Source organism: Gossypium hirsutum, chromosome A09 (assembly GCF_007990345.1).
Source record: "Gossypium hirsutum isolate 1008001.06 chromosome A09, Gossypium_hirsutum_v2.1, whole genome shotgun sequence".
NCBI classification, from domain to species: domain Eukaryota; kingdom Viridiplantae; phylum Streptophyta; class Magnoliopsida; order Malvales; family Malvaceae; genus Gossypium; species Gossypium hirsutum.
This window is the reverse complement of record NC_053432.1, coordinates 67088303-67108098: the sequence shown is the minus strand read 5'-3', so window position 1 is coordinate 67108098 and position 19796 is coordinate 67088303. Positions and strand designations below refer to the sequence as shown.

Below are 19796 nucleotides of genomic sequence, written 5' to 3'. Positions count from 1 at the left end.
AATAAATTTGTAATAAAATTATTAAAAAAATTATAAAAAAATTAAACATGAATTACACATTAATTTATAGTTTGAAGGGTTGAAGAGAGATTTTCTCTTTCTTGTTCCACCAATGAATGAGAGATGGAAAGAATAACGTTCACCTGTCATTTTTATAATCTCGTGTATGATTTTTGGAGAAAAGTCAAAGAATTTTTTCCTTCTTTTCACAATACAGCACAAAAGAGAACACTCATTTTCTTTAGAAACTGCAGCACAATGAAGTAGGAATGACGTGAATTTTGTTTCCATAGAACTTTGGGATAATCACCTTAAGACCCTTGATACATTTACCACTTAAAACTCTCCTATCCATTTTTGGTACTAAAATGAATTCATACCCCAATTAAAAGCTCAATAACTACTAAAATTCCTTAATTAATTTTTAATTCTCAAAGATTAATTCATTTTACAATAATTAATTCTCATTTAAACTTCGCGGTAACAAAATCTGACACTAGAAATTTTGGAGCATTATACAAATGTTTTGGTAGTAAATTCTGATGAGATAAATGGCATATAAGAGTAAAGAAAGGAAAAGAGAGCCAATTGATGACAGAAAGGAGAAAGCCAAAAATCTAGGCCTATTGTTTTGCTTTTATAGTGTCATGAGTTTGAATGTACAATGACGACGTAAGAAATGGAAAAGAATGTTAGAACATAGGGTTGTGCATATTCCCCATTTTGGGTTTGATTTCAAGATTTCGTTTGAGCAATGTGGAATATGGTGGCTGAAGGTTTAACTTGCCCTTGGACTCTTTAGAGGTTGGGTTTTATCTTCCATTGAATTTGTGACTTGCAAAGGTGCTGGATGTGTATGCTACTTCCCCTGGGTGGTTAGTAGGGATAGGCTGGGGGTTTTACTAGGATTCGAGGGAGGAACCCAAGTTTACGATGTTCCAATTAAGTCACTCTAGGAGTGAGAATCCGATTACAAGTCCAAAAATAAAATTAACTTACTCAAATCATACTAACTAACAATAAATTTTATTCTCATATTTTATTAAAATCTCTTAAAATCAAATATTTACATTATATTAAAAAATTATAAAATTAATATCTTTCATCAATCAAATCTCAATTCAGTTAAACAATTATCGAGAACTTCTCTTTTATTAAATAATACTGATTATTACGATAGTATATTTTCTAATTTAAATCATGTAAAATTTTAAAAAATATACTTAATAAGATTCAAACTCAAAACATTATCGTTTTTCCTATTTTAACTTTCTCATTTCAACTAAAATTTTAACACCAATTTTTATAGGAATATATTTATTATATAATAAACTGTAAATAATTAAAATTTGTTAATAGGTTAGATGAATAAAGTGACATGCATTTGAACATAGGATACAGAGATTAAATAATAAAAAGAAGATCCAAATCTAAGCTTCATTCTACATAGTTACCCGATTGACCCGTTGGAATTTAATTGGAGCCGTTGATTCCCACAACGGTCATATTCTAGGAATTCCCCTTTTGCTCTCTTTTCATGTTCTTTCAAAGGAAAAACACTGTTTTCTATAATGTACAAATATTCCACGCTTTACCCTTTCCTCCTTTCCATTATTCCTCGTTCCCATCTCCAATAATATCAGTTTATTGATATCATTTTAATTTACTCCATATAATAATTTTAATAACTGATTTTACCGAGGTTCAAACATAATATTTACATAGATAAACATTAAATCTAAACAAATACACATATGAACTTTATTTAGATTTAATTTTATTTATTTATTTATTTTTATGTTAAATAAATATAATCATTAACATATACAAAATAAATCAAAATATAGAAATTTAATTTTTGTAAGTTCAGCCCATGTTACACATTTAAATATTTAAAATATAAAAAAAATTTCTCTCTCATTTATTATAATTCATGTTTATTATATAATGGAAAAAAATAAGAAGTATCAGAATGATATTATCTGAAAAGTTAAACATAAATATTTTATTTTAATTATGATTCAATTCGCGATGTGATGAAAAAATTCATAATTTTTATAAAAAATATTAATTTTATAAAAAGTAATTACTTAAAATTAGATTATGTGCGGTGATGAATTAGAGTTGTCCCGAAGAGATAAGACTTCCAAGTAATTAAGAATAAAAATATAGATTATTTTTTAAAAAGTTTTCAGTGAGAAATCAATTATTTCCCCCACTTTAAGCCGCGTTCTAAGAGGTTGGCTTCTGCAAGGAAGGTACGCACATTCGTGTTATTCCAAATTTCGCACCGAATTTTTTGAAAAAAAAAAAAAGGGAAAAATCAATATAACATATGAAACCTTATCATTTTCAATGTGATGGCCAAGAATTGAGTATATAATCATTTTTAATTAAAATATGTTTATTTATATTATTATTTAAATTTTTTATTTTTATTTTGATTGATTCTTCGAATTATTAATTTAATTAGAAAGTTATGAAAATATCCTCCTGTAATTAAAATAAATAATATTATTTTAATATATATATGTTGATATTTAAACTCAGACCAATTACATTAATACAACCTTTAATTTACTATATTTACTATTATTAAAACTCCTAACCGAGTTGGTCGGTTAGGAAGTTACGAGAATATCCTTTCGTAGTTAAAATAAATAATATTATTCAAGGATATTTTAATCTTTTTTACTTTGAAAAGAAACTAATAAAAATATTCATATAGTGAAATTTAAACTCATACCAATTATATTAATAAAACCTTTAATTTGTGATTTAACTACAACTCCTTTTTTTGACATTTTTATATATTTTCATTTTATTATGCACACTTTACTATTTTCATTAGTTGTATATATTATTCATGTATTTGGCTGAGTTGATGTCATAAGTCAACTCGACATCGACTTAATATTGATGACAACATTACAGTAAATAATTTAATCTAAAATTTTCAAACCATATGTAAACCAACATTTGTATTTTAAAATATTTAATTTTTGTATTTTTATTTTTAAGAATTCAAAAAGTTTTTTTTTATATATTTTAAATGTTTAATATTTTTCAGAATATGAATAAGTATTTAATTAATATTTTAAAAATCAGATGAATGAATTTTAATAAAATTAAATATGAAAGATATGGTGAATTAATTCCTTTAATCACAAATGGAAAGATGGATCCTTAATCAAACTTATTGAAGTGATGGAATTGTGAAAACAAAGCGAAGTGTGAAGCACTTCAAAATTTTACTAAATAAAAAGAAAAAGAAAATGTGACACACTCTTTTGCTCTTTGGATTTTCATATTTTTAACTAATTTGAGTAATTTTAATGTAATCAAGACATAATTTTTTAGTACAATATTTAAAATAATAATATTGTTTTGAGGCGACAAACAGATCAATACAAATTGTGATTTTTAAAATACGATTGAGATTTATAAAAATAAAACATGAAAAGAAAATGAATTGCGTTTTCAAAGTTTGAAATTTGTCTAGAAAAAAATTTTGTTGGAAAAATTGACTACCGGAAAAGCAGAAGTAAAGGGGAAGTAATAATATAAAAAAGCGTGTTGGGACCATTTTTTTAATTACATTTCTCTATAAATGACTGTCATTTTACATTGGGACTACGACTCTACATCTCTCTCGCTTTCCCCCATTTTTACTCTCCGTGTATTATAGTTTCTCAGCTAGCAGTGCTTTCCAGTAAGTTCGAAGTTCCAATCTTGTTTAGAGTTTTTGATTTTTGGGGTTGTTTTATTTTATTTTTCCACTCATTTTATCTTTTAACTATCTGATAGAAATGAAAATGTTTATCCTTTTAACTTATCTGATAGCAATCAAAATGCTTCAGAGTACTTGAGTTTTAGCTTACAACAGATAGCCTTCACATTTGATTTTTATAGTCTTCTGCCACTTTCTAGATTTTAATCTTCACATACGGTCTAACTTTCTTTACACCTTCAGACTTTCAGAGCTAAAGCTTGATCCGGGAACTCGAAAAAAAATGGCTAAATTTTCAATACCCAAGTTGGGATTTCTACTGCTATGCTGCTTAGCTGCTCTTACGGAAGCAACCTATATGAAGTACAAAGACCCAAAACAGCCATTGGGTGTTAGAATCAAAGATTTAATGCGTAGGATGACTTTGGCTGAAAAGATTGGCCAAATGACTCAGATTGAGCGCACTGTTGCTACCCCAGATGCGATGAAGAACTACTTCATTGGTATAAAACCAAATCCGTCTTTTAACAATCTTTAATAAGTCCACATTTTAGTTTTTTCCTCGTGTTTTGTTTATATGCCGAATTTCTTCCAAGAGTGTATGTTTGATGCACAATCCTCTATGATTTTGTTTATTTAGTTTCATTTACCTGTGGATTCATACCCTAGCTGCCAAATATTAATTTCATTGAATATGCTAACTCTTTCGTTTTATTTTATTATGTTTATTTATGCAAATGGTTGTCATGCTTAATGCTGTCTTTTTAGGAAAATGAGTTATGTGGTAATTGGAGGTGGTTTCATGGTTTGTGCAGGAAGTGTTCTGAGTGGTGGAGGGAGTGTGCCAGCTCAAAAAGCTACTCCTGAAACTTGGATTGAGATGGTGAATACGATACAAAAGGCATCTTTATCCACCCGTCTTGGAATTCCAATGATATACGGGATTGATGCAGTTCATGGTCACAACAATGTGTACAAAGCCACCATTTTTCCTCATAATATTGGTCTTGGAGTGACTAGGCAAGTCTTATATCATAAGGCAAAAATGATCATTGAATTTTTTCTTTATCAATTATTCAAGGTTTTACATTTTGCCTTAGATATAGACTTTCATCTTTTGTCTTATTATGAAGTGGCTAAGAGTTCAAGATTCACTTTCAACCCGCATCGGTCTAATTGGAACTAAATTTAGTGGATGAAATGTTGAGCAATGGTGATTTTTTTCCCCGCAGGGATCCTAACCTTGTCAAGAGGATTGGTGAAGCAACTGCGCTCGAAGTTAGAGCTACAGGAATCCCATATGCTTTTGCTCCATGCATCGCGGTAATTAAACATTAGAACATGCTTGAATGCCGATATATTTTAAAGCATGCACCATGTGTACTAATTTCTTTTGTTTGCTTTTACTACAGGTTTGCAGGGACCCAAGGTGGGGTCGATGCTATGAAAGCTACAGTGAGGATCATAAGATTGTTCAAATGATGACTGAGATTATAACTGGTTTACAAGGAGGCCTCCCTGTCCATTCTAAAAAGGGTGTTCCCTTTGTTGCTGGAAAGTAAGAGTCTTTACTATAAACCAACCACTTAAAAGGCTAGCGTTACTAACTTTACTTGTGATGAGAATTTCCCAAACTACAAGTGTCCCAAATTTGTCTTAAATCTTTTGGACATCGTTAGGTGTAATCATGTGGCAGGCTTTCATTGTGGGTCACTTAGTCATCTAAATATAAAACAAGACTTGAATAATGAAGCAAAGTAATAGGTCCACCAAACTCTTCTGTATCATACCCTATTAGATAGATCAGATTGAGTCATCTGCTCTTAGTTATGAAGATTTATAGGTTCTCCTAATGTACATTTTCAGATTGTAATAACTTAATTGGTTGAATTAGAAAGTATTGAGTTTCCCATCATCAATTAATTTCTTTTTCTAGGAACAAGGTGGCAGCCTGTGCTAAGCATTATGTGGCAGATGGAGGTACAACAAAAGGCATAAACGAGAACAATACTGTTATTAGCTGGAACGGATTACTCAGCATCCACATGCCTGCATATTTTAACTCTATTGCAAAGGGCGTTGCAACAATTATGACATCCTATTCTAGCTGGAATGGAAAAAAGATGCATGCTAATCATGATCTTGTGACCGACTTCTTGAAAAACAAGCTTAAGTTCAGGGTAACATAAACTAAAAACTTATCTCCACTGACTACAATCAGTATAAACCATTTGGTTTTGACTTGTTTCTTTGGGTGTATTTCAGGGTTTCGTTATATCAGATTGGCAGGGTCTTGATAGGATTACCTCTCCTCCACATGCTAACTACTCATATTCTGTAGAAGCTGGAGTTGGTGCCGGGATTGATATGGTCAGTCCATATTTAGTACTATATATGTCAGGCTATTCAAACTTTTTGAGTCTATCGGAGTACCAATCTTTATTTTGCATATGGTACTTTGACAAGTTGAGCTTCTCTCGTCTTCTAAAGAAATCTCTGGTGTCGTGCAGGTCATGGTTCCTTATAACTTCACAGAATTTATTGATGACCTAACCTATCAGGTTAAAAACAATATCATTCCAATGAGCCGGATTGATGATGCTGTAAAGCGAATCTTGAGGGTTAAATTTGTGATGGGTCTCTTTGAGAATCCAATGGCTGATAACAGCCTGGTCAACCAACTCGGGAGTCAGGTATGTTGAATCCATTCTGTTGTTATAATAGGACTTGTATGCCCTTCGATTATCCTTATTTATGGGATCAAAGAGTCATATCTGCAATGCAGAATGTTGGGTAGCATATTGGTGAAAAAAAAAAAACATAGTTTTACTAAATGGCAGCATGCTTTGAATAGGAACATCGGGAGTTGGCAAGGGAAGCTGTGAGGAAAAGTCTCGTCCTACTGAAGAATGGTGAGTCTGCCGATAAGCCATTGTTACCCCTTCCAAAGAAAGCAACTAAGATACTAGTTGCTGGCACTCATGCCGATAACTTGGGCTATCAGTGTGGAGGCTGGACCATTACATGGCAGGGTCTTGGTGGCAACGATCTCACAACTGGTACGTTTTTAGACTTTACACTTGAAACAATTAAAAACATAAATAGGTTGACAAATAAAATGACCCAGAAAAGCATTTAAGTTGTGGTGTTGCCTCTAAATTTGCCATTATTTATTAACTACTCCTAACTTAAGGGGTTTGTTAATTTCAAAATAGATAGTTGGGCTTTGTTTAATCCTTGTTGAATCCCTTATGCACTTATCCCTTATGATTTGACTGAACACAATCTTCTCAAACAGGTACGACTATCCTCCAGGCTGTCAAAAATACAGTTGATTCAAGTACTCAAGTTGTATACAGTGAGAACCCGGATGCAGGGTTTGTTAAATCTGGCGAATTCTCTTATGCCATTGTGGTTGTGGGAGAACCGCCGTACGCAGAAACATATGGTGACAGCCTGAATCTTACAATATCAGAGCCGGGTCCCAATACTATTTACAATGTTTGTGGGTCTGTGAAATGTGTTGTTGTTGTCATCTCTGGTCGGCCGGTTGTTGTACAGCCATTTGTCTCGTCGATTGATGCACTTGTAGCTGCTTGGCTTCCGGGGACCGAGGGCCAAGGTGTTGCTGATGTCTTGTTTGGTGACTACGGGTTCACTGGCAAGCTCGCAAGGACATGGTTCAAGACCGTTGACCAGCTTCCAATGAATGTCGGTGATCCACATTATGACCCTCTCTTTCCCTTTGGCTTTGGTTTGACTACTAAACCTACCCACCAGAATTAATATCATTGTAGAGACTGAGTTTGCTGCTTTATATTAGGCATTTTCCCTTACATGGTAGAAACTTTAAATTATTTTTCCTCTACATTAGAGGTATTTATGAACCGGGGCCAGGTTAGGCCTAAGGTTTCATATATCAGCATTTTACTATACTGCTTTAATTCTACGAATTTCTTGAAATATCTATATCCAAAATTCATATTAAATGCTTATCCAAACAGGATTCAATATCATAAGGAAACAATTCTGGGTTTTTTTTGAAACAATTCTGCAACACTTTTAAAAACACTGACTTTAATTATTTACGGAAATAGGTCATTCTAAAAAATAATAACAGGTATGGACTATAAACACTAAAATACACTGATGTAAACGCATTTTCAGGGCATAACGTAAAAAAATATTTTTATGTCAACACTTTTTTCCTTGTGTCGGGAAAAAGTACGTTGACATGAATTTACTTTTGTTACTAAATTTTCAAAAATGCTTATTTTTAAAAAATATTATAAAAATAGACCATGTTTTTAAAATTTACGAGAATAAACCTTTATAAATACCCAAAGTTGCAGCACCATTTTTTTTTTGTGCCACCAATTAATGTGGAAATAAAACTTACAAAATAAATATTTATATAAACCCAAAGTTTTATTTTCTTTATTTTCGCAAGCAATGTGGGATGTGAGATACGTGTATATATAGACTCATGAATAGGTTTGCAGCTTTTTCCTAGACAATACAAGATCCCTTCCTATTTTAACTAATAATATAAGATTAAATGCTACACTAAATTTTATATTTTTTACATATTTTAATTTTTTTTACAAAAAGTTAACATTTGTTACATTATAAATCATAATTAAGTGACTACTAATGTAATTTAATCTAGATATAAAAATATGAAAAATAATTATTATACTTTATGTATATTATATATTTCTATAAAAATACTTATTTAACATAATTATATGCCATGTTTAAATAGATTATTTATCTAGTCAAAATACATCTGAAATATATTTATCAACATTCATTAGGTGATGAAAATTAAATTAAAATTAGGATTAAAAAATTAATGAGTATAGTAAAATATTTTAAAAAATATCAAATTTTTTTTAAAATTACAAAAAAAATACTATCTGAGTACTAAATACTCACTATTTATTTATTAATCAAACATTCATAACATAAAATAAAATATGTAATACCCCCTACCCGTATTCATTGCCGGAATAGGGTACGAGGTATTACCGGAGTTTATAATTTTTTTTATTTCAATATAGCCCCTTTATAAATATCTAACCTTCCCTGCAATATTAAATCGAGACCAATCCACATCAACAAAACCAATTCAACATATTTTCAAGATAAATTTATGCATATTTATAAGATAACGTCATCACATACCCAAAACCAGGTTTGTTAACCATACTAATAGCTAACTTTACATTCATGTCACGTTAACATTTACTTTATTAGCTTATACATGCCATTGATTTCCAAAATAAAGTTTCTTTATATACCGAAATGCTGAGGTTGATAGTGTGATGTGTCTCCGACCAAATCCGACCTCCGAGCTTTTAACACTACAAAACAGGGGAAAAGGAAATAGGGTAAGCACTTTGTGTTTAGTAAGCTCATGTAACAAGAATTATACTTATGAATATTTTCAATACAATACAATAAACATTCATATATCCATTCAATGCATTACTACTCTAACATGCACAAACTCAACATTCAAGTTAGTACAATAATTTTGCATGTACCAATAATATATACTATGATTGATGAGCTCATCAATAACATGATTTCCATTTCCTTATATTTTTTTTTCATATTTATCCCATTGAATTTCTTGGAATTTTTGATGGATTTTCAGAGGTACACTTTTAGTGTACATTTCCGGGTCCGTCAATTCATATTCATGTGCGCACATTTCCATTCCAGAGAGCACACTCCAGCGAACCTCATCCTTACAGCGGGATTACTAGTCCAGGCTAAATCCCCTGTAATATAAACTCATAGAGTATTGTCGGGATTACCAGTCCAGGCTAAATCCCCTGCAACGACAATTACTCTAATGAGCTTGGATCTGAATAATCCCCTGCAACGACAATTACTCTAATGAGCTTGGATCTGAATTACCAGTCCAAGCTAAATTCAGACCTTAATTTGGATCACCTGTCCGGGCTAAATCTATTTTCCACATATTCTTCGTGAGGGCTATATCAGGATAGGATCACCCGTCTGGGCTAGATCCTTTTTACCGTCAATTCCTTTTCAGAGATCCATCGAAATTTCCTTTCATTCAACCGGGATTTCTTCCCCTTTTTATCAAATATATCAATGTTTCATAAATTTTCATACAATGAACTTTCAAATCATATTCACATCAATAACATACATTTCAAGCATTTAAGAATATAATTCAAGTTACATGAACTTACCTTGATACTTGTTCGTGTACAAAAATCTACTAATCCTGAACTTTTTCCTTTTCTCGATCTAGCTTCGTATTTGAATCTTCTAGATCTAAATAAATAAATTTAATTATCAATTTAATACATCTCATGTTCATATGCAACAATTTATATAATTTGATTATTATTATTTATAGTTTATTCAAAGCTGTCTATTTGAATTATAGTCACTACATTATTTATAACTCGAGCTACAAAACTCCAAATTAAGATCCATAAATTTTCCCTGAAACTAGACTCATATATATTCATACCATAAAATTTTCATAATTTTTGGTTTATCCAATAAGTACAGTTTATTCTTTAAAGTCACCCCTATTCTGCTGTCTGACAGTTCTGACCCTTCTTCACTAAAAATTAATATCTCTTCATACAGAATTCGGATGATGTTCCCGTTTATTTCTCTTGAAAATAGACTAATTAAAGATTCTATACATATAAATTTAAGCCCTTAATTATTTTTATTAAATTTTTTATGATTTTTCAAACTCAGAACAGGGGAACTCGAATTCATTCTGACCTTGTCTCACAACATTCATTATATCTCATGATTTACAGATCCATTACTTACATCGTTTCCTCTATGAGAAACTAGACTCAATAAAATTTAATTTTATATTTTGTTCATCTTATAATTCTATTCCTACAATTTATGGTGATTTTTCAAAGTTAGTCTACTGCTGCTGTCCAATATTGCTTTAGTGCAAGCTGTTTATTACCATTTTTCCCTTAAGCTTTTAATAAATAACAATTTCGTCCCTACTCAATTAGCCTCTCAATTGAGCTGGTTTTTCTCAATTAACACTTTATTCTATCACCTTAAACTAGTTTACAACCTTTAGGAATCAAAATTTCAGCAATAGACTTTAATTCCAAACATTTTCACAATCAGGTCCTAAAAATGAATTTCTATTGAAATTACCTAATAAAATCATCTCTTAAATAAATTAAAGCTTTAATTTCATTCTATTTCATCATAAACTTACAGCACTCAACCATGGTGACTTTCAATTTCATCCATGAAATCAAAAACTAATGAATTTAATAGTAGGACCTAGTTGTAAAAGTCTTAGAAATACAAAAATTACAAGAAAAAGGCAAGGATTAACTCACTTGGTGCAAAAATTATAAAATAACAGCTTATAGAACCCTCCTATGGCGTTTTTAGCTGCTGGAATTGAAGATAAATGAAGAGAAATCTAGATATTTCCTATTTAGTCCTAGCTTTATTTAGTTAATTTTGCAATATTCTAATTTTGCCCTTAATTTATCAATTTTCCTGCTGATTTCATGCCCTTGCCGTCCAGCCCAAATAAATTTTGGGTCTAATTTCCTTTTAAATCCTCTCTCATTAGACACTTAAGCTATTTAATCATCCCATCTACTTTTACACCTTTTATAATTTAGTCATTTTCATTTAATTAACTATCCAAACATTAAAATTTCCTAACGAAATTTTAATACCACATTACTAACATTTCATAAATATTTATAAAATTATTTTCGACTCAGTCTTATGAGATAGAGGTCCCGATATCTTATTTTACCCAATTTCTTCAATTATTTCTTTTTCTAAGTAGCCACTAAATCGGTAAAAATTTTTTATCAATATTTTCATACGATTTTCCTATCATATCAATTTTCATGCAAAAATATTGAAATAAATTTCTCTTTAAATAGGATTTGTGGTTACGAAACCACTATTCCGATAACCTTGAATTTAGGCCATTACAAAATAAATAATAAAAAAAATTAAAAGTATAACTTCTAAATTGAAATAATGGAAAATTATTTTAAAAATTAAAATTGCATGGATATTAACTTAAAACATTTAAAATTGAATAGAATATTACTGCATGTACAAGTTTCATATGTGCAATCTATTCCCTTTTTTGTAGCGCTTTTGTATATGTTAACAATTCTAAAATGTAACAAGATTAAAGATCTCAAAAGATAATTTTATAATACGAGAAAATGTTAACAAAATATATAAAAAAAAGAAATGTTTTGTAAAAAAATATAAAATATAATGTAGCATTTAATCTTATGTTTTTAGTTAAAAGAGGCACGAATCTCATATTGTTTAGGAACAATCTGCAAACCTATTCATGGATCTATATATACACATATCTTATATCCCACATTGCTTAAAAAAACAAGAAAAATAAGACTTTGGTCTATATAAAGATTTATTTTGTAAGTTTTATTTCCACATTAACTGGTGGCACCAAAAAAAAATGATGCTACCACTTTGGGTCTTTATATATTCTCGTAAATTTTCAAAAATTTGGTCTATTTTTGTAATATTTTTAAAAAATGATTTTTTTTTAAAATTAGTTCGAGTATAAGCAAAAGCACTTCTACGTTCATGTTTTGCTAACACAAGGAAAAAGGCACTGATGTTCAAGCGTTTGTCTGGATTATCCTCTGAAAACGCATCCAAGTCAGCGCGTTTTTGAGTTTTCAGTTCATAACCATAATTATTTTTAGAAATGGCCTATTTATTTACGGAAATAGGCCTTTATTGGTATTATGCCCCTTTCCAACATAACCAAGCTTGACGAGGTCAGAATCAACTCTGAGACATGAAACTAATGTTGCAGCCTTAACCATCATGAGTGCTTCAACCACGATTATGGGATACCCAATTTTAAGGCTTGAACTTCCATTTAAGTCAATGGAGGGTGACTTACACCTTGAGCAGCAAGGATGGATTTTGAATCCAAGTGGCTGAGCTGTTGGGTTTTAAGAATTGATTGTTGTACGAAGTGGAGCATGGATATGTTGAAGTATAAGAAAGTGAGTATGCGATGCATGAGAATTGAGATATGAGAAATGTTTCTGTTGCTTCAGGGAGAGACCACTATGTTTTTCCTGCCTAACTTTTATAGTCCTTCAAAAAAATTTGCATTAGTTTTTTTTTCTTGAGAATAAACCGGATTAAGTAAAGAACAACTAAAATAACAAAGAAAATTGAAAAGATCGAACACAAATATTTACTTGGAAAAAACTCTTCAAATTAGGATAAAAAATCGCGAACCAAGATAATTTCATTGTAACGACAAAAAAAGAAGAGTATAAAGATGAAGATAAATACTAAACCTTCAAACCCGAAAATAAGAACCTAACTTAAACACAAAATTCAATTTCGTAGGTCAAATAATATTAAAATAATCTATACTAATTAGAGTTTGACTGAAACAAATAATCAGTTTAACTTGGAGAAAAAAAACTAAGAAAATTGTATGACACGTTGCCACATTGTAACGTGGAATTTGTGTCATCGAGATGAGGTGGTGTCGCGTCGGTGGGATGACGGTCTTCTTCTCATTGTGACATCTGCAGCTCGTTGGTACGAGGAGCTCCTCTTTGTTACGACATCATTCTCTAATTGTGTCTTAATTTTAACGAAATACGGGGCAAACTCCACAAATCTTCACCCTGACTCGTATTTGTACTTGAACTTGTATTAACTGAATCAAATTTGTACTTGAACTTTAAAGCTAAAAGATTTCTAGTCTTCGACTTGTTCAATACCAAATCAAAATTGACCCAGGTCTGATTTCCACGAATGTAGTACCTTATCTTTTCAAAACTTGCACCCAAAAAAGAACCTCTCTTATATGAAACAGTCATATATTTTCTCTCCTATGACCAAGTTACCTCCGCTTCAAACGAGCTAACTTCGACTCTTTAACGAATGAGGGACATTTTGTTTCACCAGTTATTGTTGATCCTTTCAGAACATAAAGACTATCAATCCTTTTACCTTTCATCAAAACAAGAGCCCCACGAGATACCTTAATGTCGCTTGACTCGATGTTAATTCTACAATCCTTCGAGTTTAAATTTCCCAAGGAGATGTGATTTTTCTTTATATTAGGTACATACTTGATGTCTGGTAGTGACCTGATTGTCCCATCGTGCATCCTGATCTAAACAGTACCAATATCGATTACCTTACTGGGTGAACCATTCCCTATATGCACAACTTCACCTTCAAGTGAATTGTATTTGGAGAAACAGCCCCTATTAGAACACATGTGGAAAGAACACCTCGAATCTAGGATCCACTTGGACGTAAGTTTGGAGCTTTCACTTGTTGGCATCAATAAGAAATCATCACTCTTGTCATCGACCAAATTAGCACCAGCTAAATCTTCCTCGTTGCTCTCAATAGCCCTTTTATTTCGCAGTTTGTAACAATCTGCCTTGACATAACCTAACTTCTTACAATAGTGACATCTCTTGTCTCACTTCTTTGATGCTACTAAAATCGAGGCTTTCCTATCTGACTTGATATCCAAACCAAACTCATTGTCGAGTTTGTCTTTACTTAACATATGACCCTTCACACCCTCGAATGAAAGTTTATCTCTGTTATAAATTAGGGTCTCCTCATCAAGCTCTTCCCATTCTAACTTATCGAGATTATCAATTTTTTTCTAGGAAACGATCTTTTTCAAACCATTCTGAATTATAATTATCGTCACCCAAACTTACCACACATTGAAATTTTTGATGTCATCGAATTTCTTAATGTTGAACCTTGTTGATATAGATATATATATCTATATATATATCATATATATTATCTATATCATATATATCATATAGATATATATAGATATGATATAATAGATAATATATAATATATATAATATATATATGTATATATATCATAGATATATATCATATATATAGATATCTATATATAACTTTCAATAATATATATAATCCAGCAACAAGAAGAAGGAAAAGGATTGAATAGAGGAACTCCTGAACATTTGGCGATCTCAGATGTGTCGATATCAATGGTGACTCATTATTTCGATGAATCATTTCTTCGGACAGAAGAAAATTATGTAAACACTTACTCGAAATCTCACTTATCAGATTCCATTGTGGAAGACACAATTTTTTCTGAAGAATTCGCCATGATATATCTGATCCATGCATAATATCATGAAAAATGGATACAAATTTTTGACTGCTACTTAGTATCAGCAATAGGTCTGAAAAAGTATCTAAAAATATCAAATTTAGATATTTGTACCCTGTCGAAGTAAGGAACCATGGCATATATGTTTGGAATAGATTCCGTTTTGAGAGAGTTGAAAAAGCACTATCTCGCTGAAAGAAAACAAGTATATGTTCGAGCATCATTGACCAACTCCTTTTCGATTCATTATTAATATGAACAATAATTCAACAGATTTGATTGACTAGAGTATAACAAAAAAAAAGAATCTATTGGAAATATATCGAATCAACGAATTTCTATTTTATACACGAGCAATATTCAAATAGAATTCAAAGAAAATGGATGCGATAAGACAGAAAAAACAGAAAAAGGTTTCATTTTGATTGCTTGCTATTCCTAGTTAGAAAGATTGGTTGAAAGGCCTGAAAGAAAACGTTGTGCTTGGGGGTATGATACCCGCCGGTACCGGATTCAAAGGATTCAATTTAAAAAAGACCTAAAGTTAGGGATTTATCAATCGGTAATGTTGCTCCAATACCCAACCAAAGGGCTACTGCAGTACCAATCAAAAAAACGGTTGTCGCTACTGGACGACGAAATGGATTTTGGAATTTATTAACATTTTCCAAAAACGGTACTGTTAATAATCCCGCGGGTACTGAAACCATTAAAAGAACACCCAATAACTTGTTAGGTACTGTACGAAGTATTTGAAATACAGGAAAGAAATACCATTCAGGTAATATTTCCAAAGGAGTTGCAAATGGATCCGCGGGTTCACCAATCATTGAAGGTTCTAGAACCGCTAAACCCACGTTACAAGCAATAGTACCGAGAATTACTACTGGAAAAATATATAAAAGATCATTGGGCCATGCGGGTTCCCCATAATAATTATGACCCATACCTTTAGCTAATTTAGCTCTTAATACAGGATCGTTCAAGTCAGGTTTTTTTGTTATTAGGATAGGTGAATTTTTCTAGATCCATCCCCCAAAGGAACCGGACATGATAATTTTTCATCATCCGGCTCAAGCAAAAGTCAATCGAATCAAATGGATACAAACGGATACCTATAAAATAAATCTATATTCTATATGTTTAAAATAAATCTATATGATCGAATTATAATACAATATAGTTACAAGATCCCAGCATCACAATTCCATTTTTGTCTAAATTGCGGAGTAAATGGGCTTCTAGGTGCGGTATTTCGTTAGTGATTCTTTCAGGACCTTGGCTTGTCACATGAGTCTGAATTTCATATTTTCGTATGTGAAAAGAAGTATAAATATAAATTTGTATCAAATTACAACTAGTAACTAATCCCAACATTGAAGTATTGAACAAACTCATATAAGCAAAAAATCTCAAATATCCTTCATCATGAGACATATAATTGTCACTATAAATAAGAACAAAAATTCCAACAGTAGTGATTAATATTGACATAATAGAGGTAAGTGAATCAATAAAGTAGCCAAACTCGAAAGAAAAATCATTATTGATGGTCCAAGACCATACATATTGATAGATAGAACTTCCATTTATTTGCTGAATAGACAGATCGAGCGAAAAAATCATAACTATACTTAACAATAAAATATTGGGAAAAGCCCACATACAACGAAGATTTTTTGTTGCCGTCGGAAAAAGTAGGAGTCCCATTCCTATTAAAATAGGAATGGGAAGTGGAACAAAAGGTATGATCCATGAATATTGATATGCATGCTTCATAAAAACTTTTTTGTTATTCTTTCTTAATTAATTGTTTCTGATTCACCGGCTCTTATCTCTTTTGATTGAAAAGGAGCAATAAAAAAATCGAGAGATTACAAAGTTAACTGGAATTTTCTATTCTTAATTTTTTAATCTTTCGCAACTATTTCAAAAATATTCAAATTTCGAAGTTAGAAGTAATCAAATGATCTCGCCGAGTTACTATAATGAAAAACAAAAGAATTCTTTTTTTCATTATAGTAATATTTTTCTGAAAATATCAATTATTATTTATTATTACATATTACAATAATTTCTATTTACAATAAGTTAGATACATCGATCAAAAATACAAAGAATTCCCCCCCAAAAAGTATGATATAAATCATAGGATGTCCTAGAACTTAAAAGAAAAACGAATTATTTGAGTTTGTTTATTCGAACTTATTAACTAGTTCATTTTCATCGCGGAACTGATTGATTGTCTTCCACTACAATAAATGAACCTTTTCTTGTAGGAAAGACTATCCGATATTTTCTTTATATTTACATATAATTAAAAGAAAAATGACTATTAATATAATAAAATATTCTTTTTTTTCATATCCTTTAACAGATTAACTACGACTCTCATTCGAATTTGGTTGAAAATGAAAATTAGGCATACCCTCTCTTCGAGCTTGACCAATTAACAATTTATGGAAAAAAAATCAAATTCAAGTTTGCATAGGTAGATAAAATGGGTTTTACACTTTTTATTTTGATGTAGTTTTCATGTATAAATGGAGATGTATAAATTATAAATGTAAGACAACAAAAAACTGGGCGGAGATAGAAAAAGAAAGACTTTTTTTGCGTTTTTTTGATTTCATCAATTCGATTTATATATCATAATAGATATAGATCCTATTCTATCCTATAGATTTGAATGGAGATATAAAAAAGAAAGGTACCAATAAATTAAATACAAATTCTTCTTTTTTTTTCTAGATAGTGTATGGAATATAAATAAAAAAGGGGTTATATCATATTGTTTTTTTGTTCTAGAATAGAAGCATTTTATGCGATTTTCCCATCTCTATTCATTTTTTATGCAATTTGTATTGTAGTATATATATAATTATAATTTATAAAATCTATAGGAATAGATAAATAATGACATCAAAAGACCGATCGTTTTGTTTTAAAAATAGATGTCTTTGACATCCAACTATAGCACTGAATAACTTTTTTTTGAATGGCAGTTCCAAAAAAACGTACTTCTACATCAAAAAAGCGTATTCGAAAAAATGTTTGGAAAAAGAAAGGATATTGGGCGGCCTTGAAAGCTTTTTCATTAGCCAAATCTCTTTCTACGGGGAATTCAAAAAGTTTTTTTGTACGCCAAATTGATGAATATCTGTTCATTGAAGAAAAAATCAAGAGCCTTAACTTAAGTCAATAAAGACTGAGAAGGTTGACTCAAGAAGAAATTTTATTTTTATTTAATTAAATAAATAGAAATTTTAAATAATTTTAAATTTTAAATTTTAAATTAAGGCTCCATTGGAGAATTCAGACCTTAGCATTAATCGAGAGCAATGGGGACGACGGAACCCGTGAATGCGGAGGATTCTATTGAAAACGAATCCTAATGATTTCTCGGGGAGGATGGCGGAACAAACCAGAGACCACTGCATTTCTTTTTATTCTGATTCTGAGAGGTCATGGGTTAACCCGACAACTGAACTAGAAAAAGAGTAAATATTCGCCCGCGAAAATTTGAGTTTAATTTTATTTGATTGTTCAATTTTTGTCGATCTGAATCTGATATGAATATGATAAAAAACAAAATAAAGATTCGTTATAACATTATAACAAAACCAAGATAAGACATTATCTAAAAATAGAATCCGTGTTTAATTCCTTATACTTATATATATATCCAATAGATCCAAACAAGATATACAAGTTAAGGTTAAGTAAAGGAAGACAGGGGAATGGGTTTGATTCGGAGATTTTTCTCCTATTCATGTATGATAGATACGTAAGGAGATTTTCATCCCCTGTATGCTATTTTACATATTCCATATTAAAAAGGAATTGGGAATAGAGAATCTATACTAAAGAAGGGTCTAATTCTTTAGTATATGTTCTTATTTGATACATTGTAGTCAGTTACATCGGCGAATTAGGTGAAGGTGCGGAAAGAGAGGGATTCGAACCCTCGGTAAACAAGAGTCTACATAGCAGTTCCAATGCTACGCCTTGAACCACTCGGCCATCTCTCCTACATAATTATTATGGCCGACACCCCGAGCGAATAGCGAGTTATTCATATTAGATTGTTCGATAGGTACGAACAATATCAATTCTAACTAGGAAACTTGCTATAAAAATAGAAATCTATTCATCACTTTTTTTTATCACTTTTTCTTTAGCCTCTGGGCTCGAAGAATTTTTTAAAAATGGAATGGGTCTACTTTTATGTTATTTCGTACTGTACACTTCCTTTGTTTGTGAGATCATTTTATTTTCTCACGAGGGGTAATGAAAAGAGTTATAGAATGGATTGCTACCTATGCCTAGATCGCAGATAAATGGAAATTTTATTGATAAGACCTTTTCAATTGTAGCCAATATCTTATTACGAATAATTCCGACAACTTCAGGAGAAAAAGAGGCATTTACTTATTACAGAGATGGTGCGATTTGATTATTATTATATATATTTTACTTTATTATTTATTTATTATTTACTTTTTTATTTACTTTACCACTCCCAGTCTTAGGAAAAAGACACATTATTCAGAATAGAAAAAAGGCTATTGAAATCAAAAAAGAAATCTACGCTTGTTGAAGGTGAAGTTTATAAATAAAGCAATTCCTTCTGTCGTGTATCCCCGATTAATGCAACCTCAGATGCTTCAATTGTTGATTCGAGTATTGAGCAAAAGGTTACACCTATGGGTCTGTATTGTGGGTCAACCCTACTACAGTAGTACCAATAGGCGGCATAGAGGAAGAAGCACTACGCCTAGGAATCAACAACACGAAAACTTTGTTATTAATGATTCCCTTTCTTTATCGGGATCGGAACTAAGAGAAATGGTTGGGACAA

General features: G+C 31.0%; 2 protein-coding genes and 1 non-coding gene across 3 annotated transcripts in view; 2 read left to right on the top strand and 1 right to left on the bottom strand.

The window, feature by feature from the left end:
* Positions 1 to 3584: 3584 nt before the first annotated feature.
* LOC107943250 (beta-glucosidase BoGH3B) lies at positions 3585 to 7695 on the top strand. The gene is made up of 10 exons (XM_016876998.2): positions 3585 to 3712; positions 3974 to 4233; positions 4546 to 4750; positions 4963 to 5053; positions 5143 to 5288; positions 5667 to 5910; positions 5996 to 6100; positions 6241 to 6423; positions 6585 to 6789; positions 7029 to 7695. The coding sequence occupies exons 2-10, from the start codon at positions 4014 to 4016 to the stop codon at positions 7514 to 7516; spliced, it is 1887 nt and encodes a 628-aa protein (XP_016732487.1). The 5' UTR covers positions 3585 to 3712; positions 3974 to 4013; the 3' UTR covers positions 7517 to 7695.
* An 11184-nt stretch (positions 7696 to 18879) lies between these two features.
* TRNAS-GGA (transfer RNA serine (anticodon GGA)) lies at positions 18880 to 18966 on the bottom strand. Its single transcript has one exon. It is a non-coding gene; the product is annotated as a tRNA-Ser (tRNA).
* A 453-nt stretch (positions 18967 to 19419) lies between these two features.
* Positions 19420 to 19796, top strand: part of LOC121206143 (uncharacterized) — a 587-nt gene continuing 210 nt past the window's right edge. Inside the window, 2 exon segments of the mRNA XM_041076464.1 lie at positions 19420 to 19751; positions 19754 to 19796. The exon segment at positions 19754 to 19796 is cut by the window's right edge and continues 210 nt beyond it. Coding sequence (XP_040932398.1) covers positions 19586 to 19751; positions 19754 to 19796 — 209 coding nt within the window. The 5' untranslated portion in view covers positions 19420 to 19585.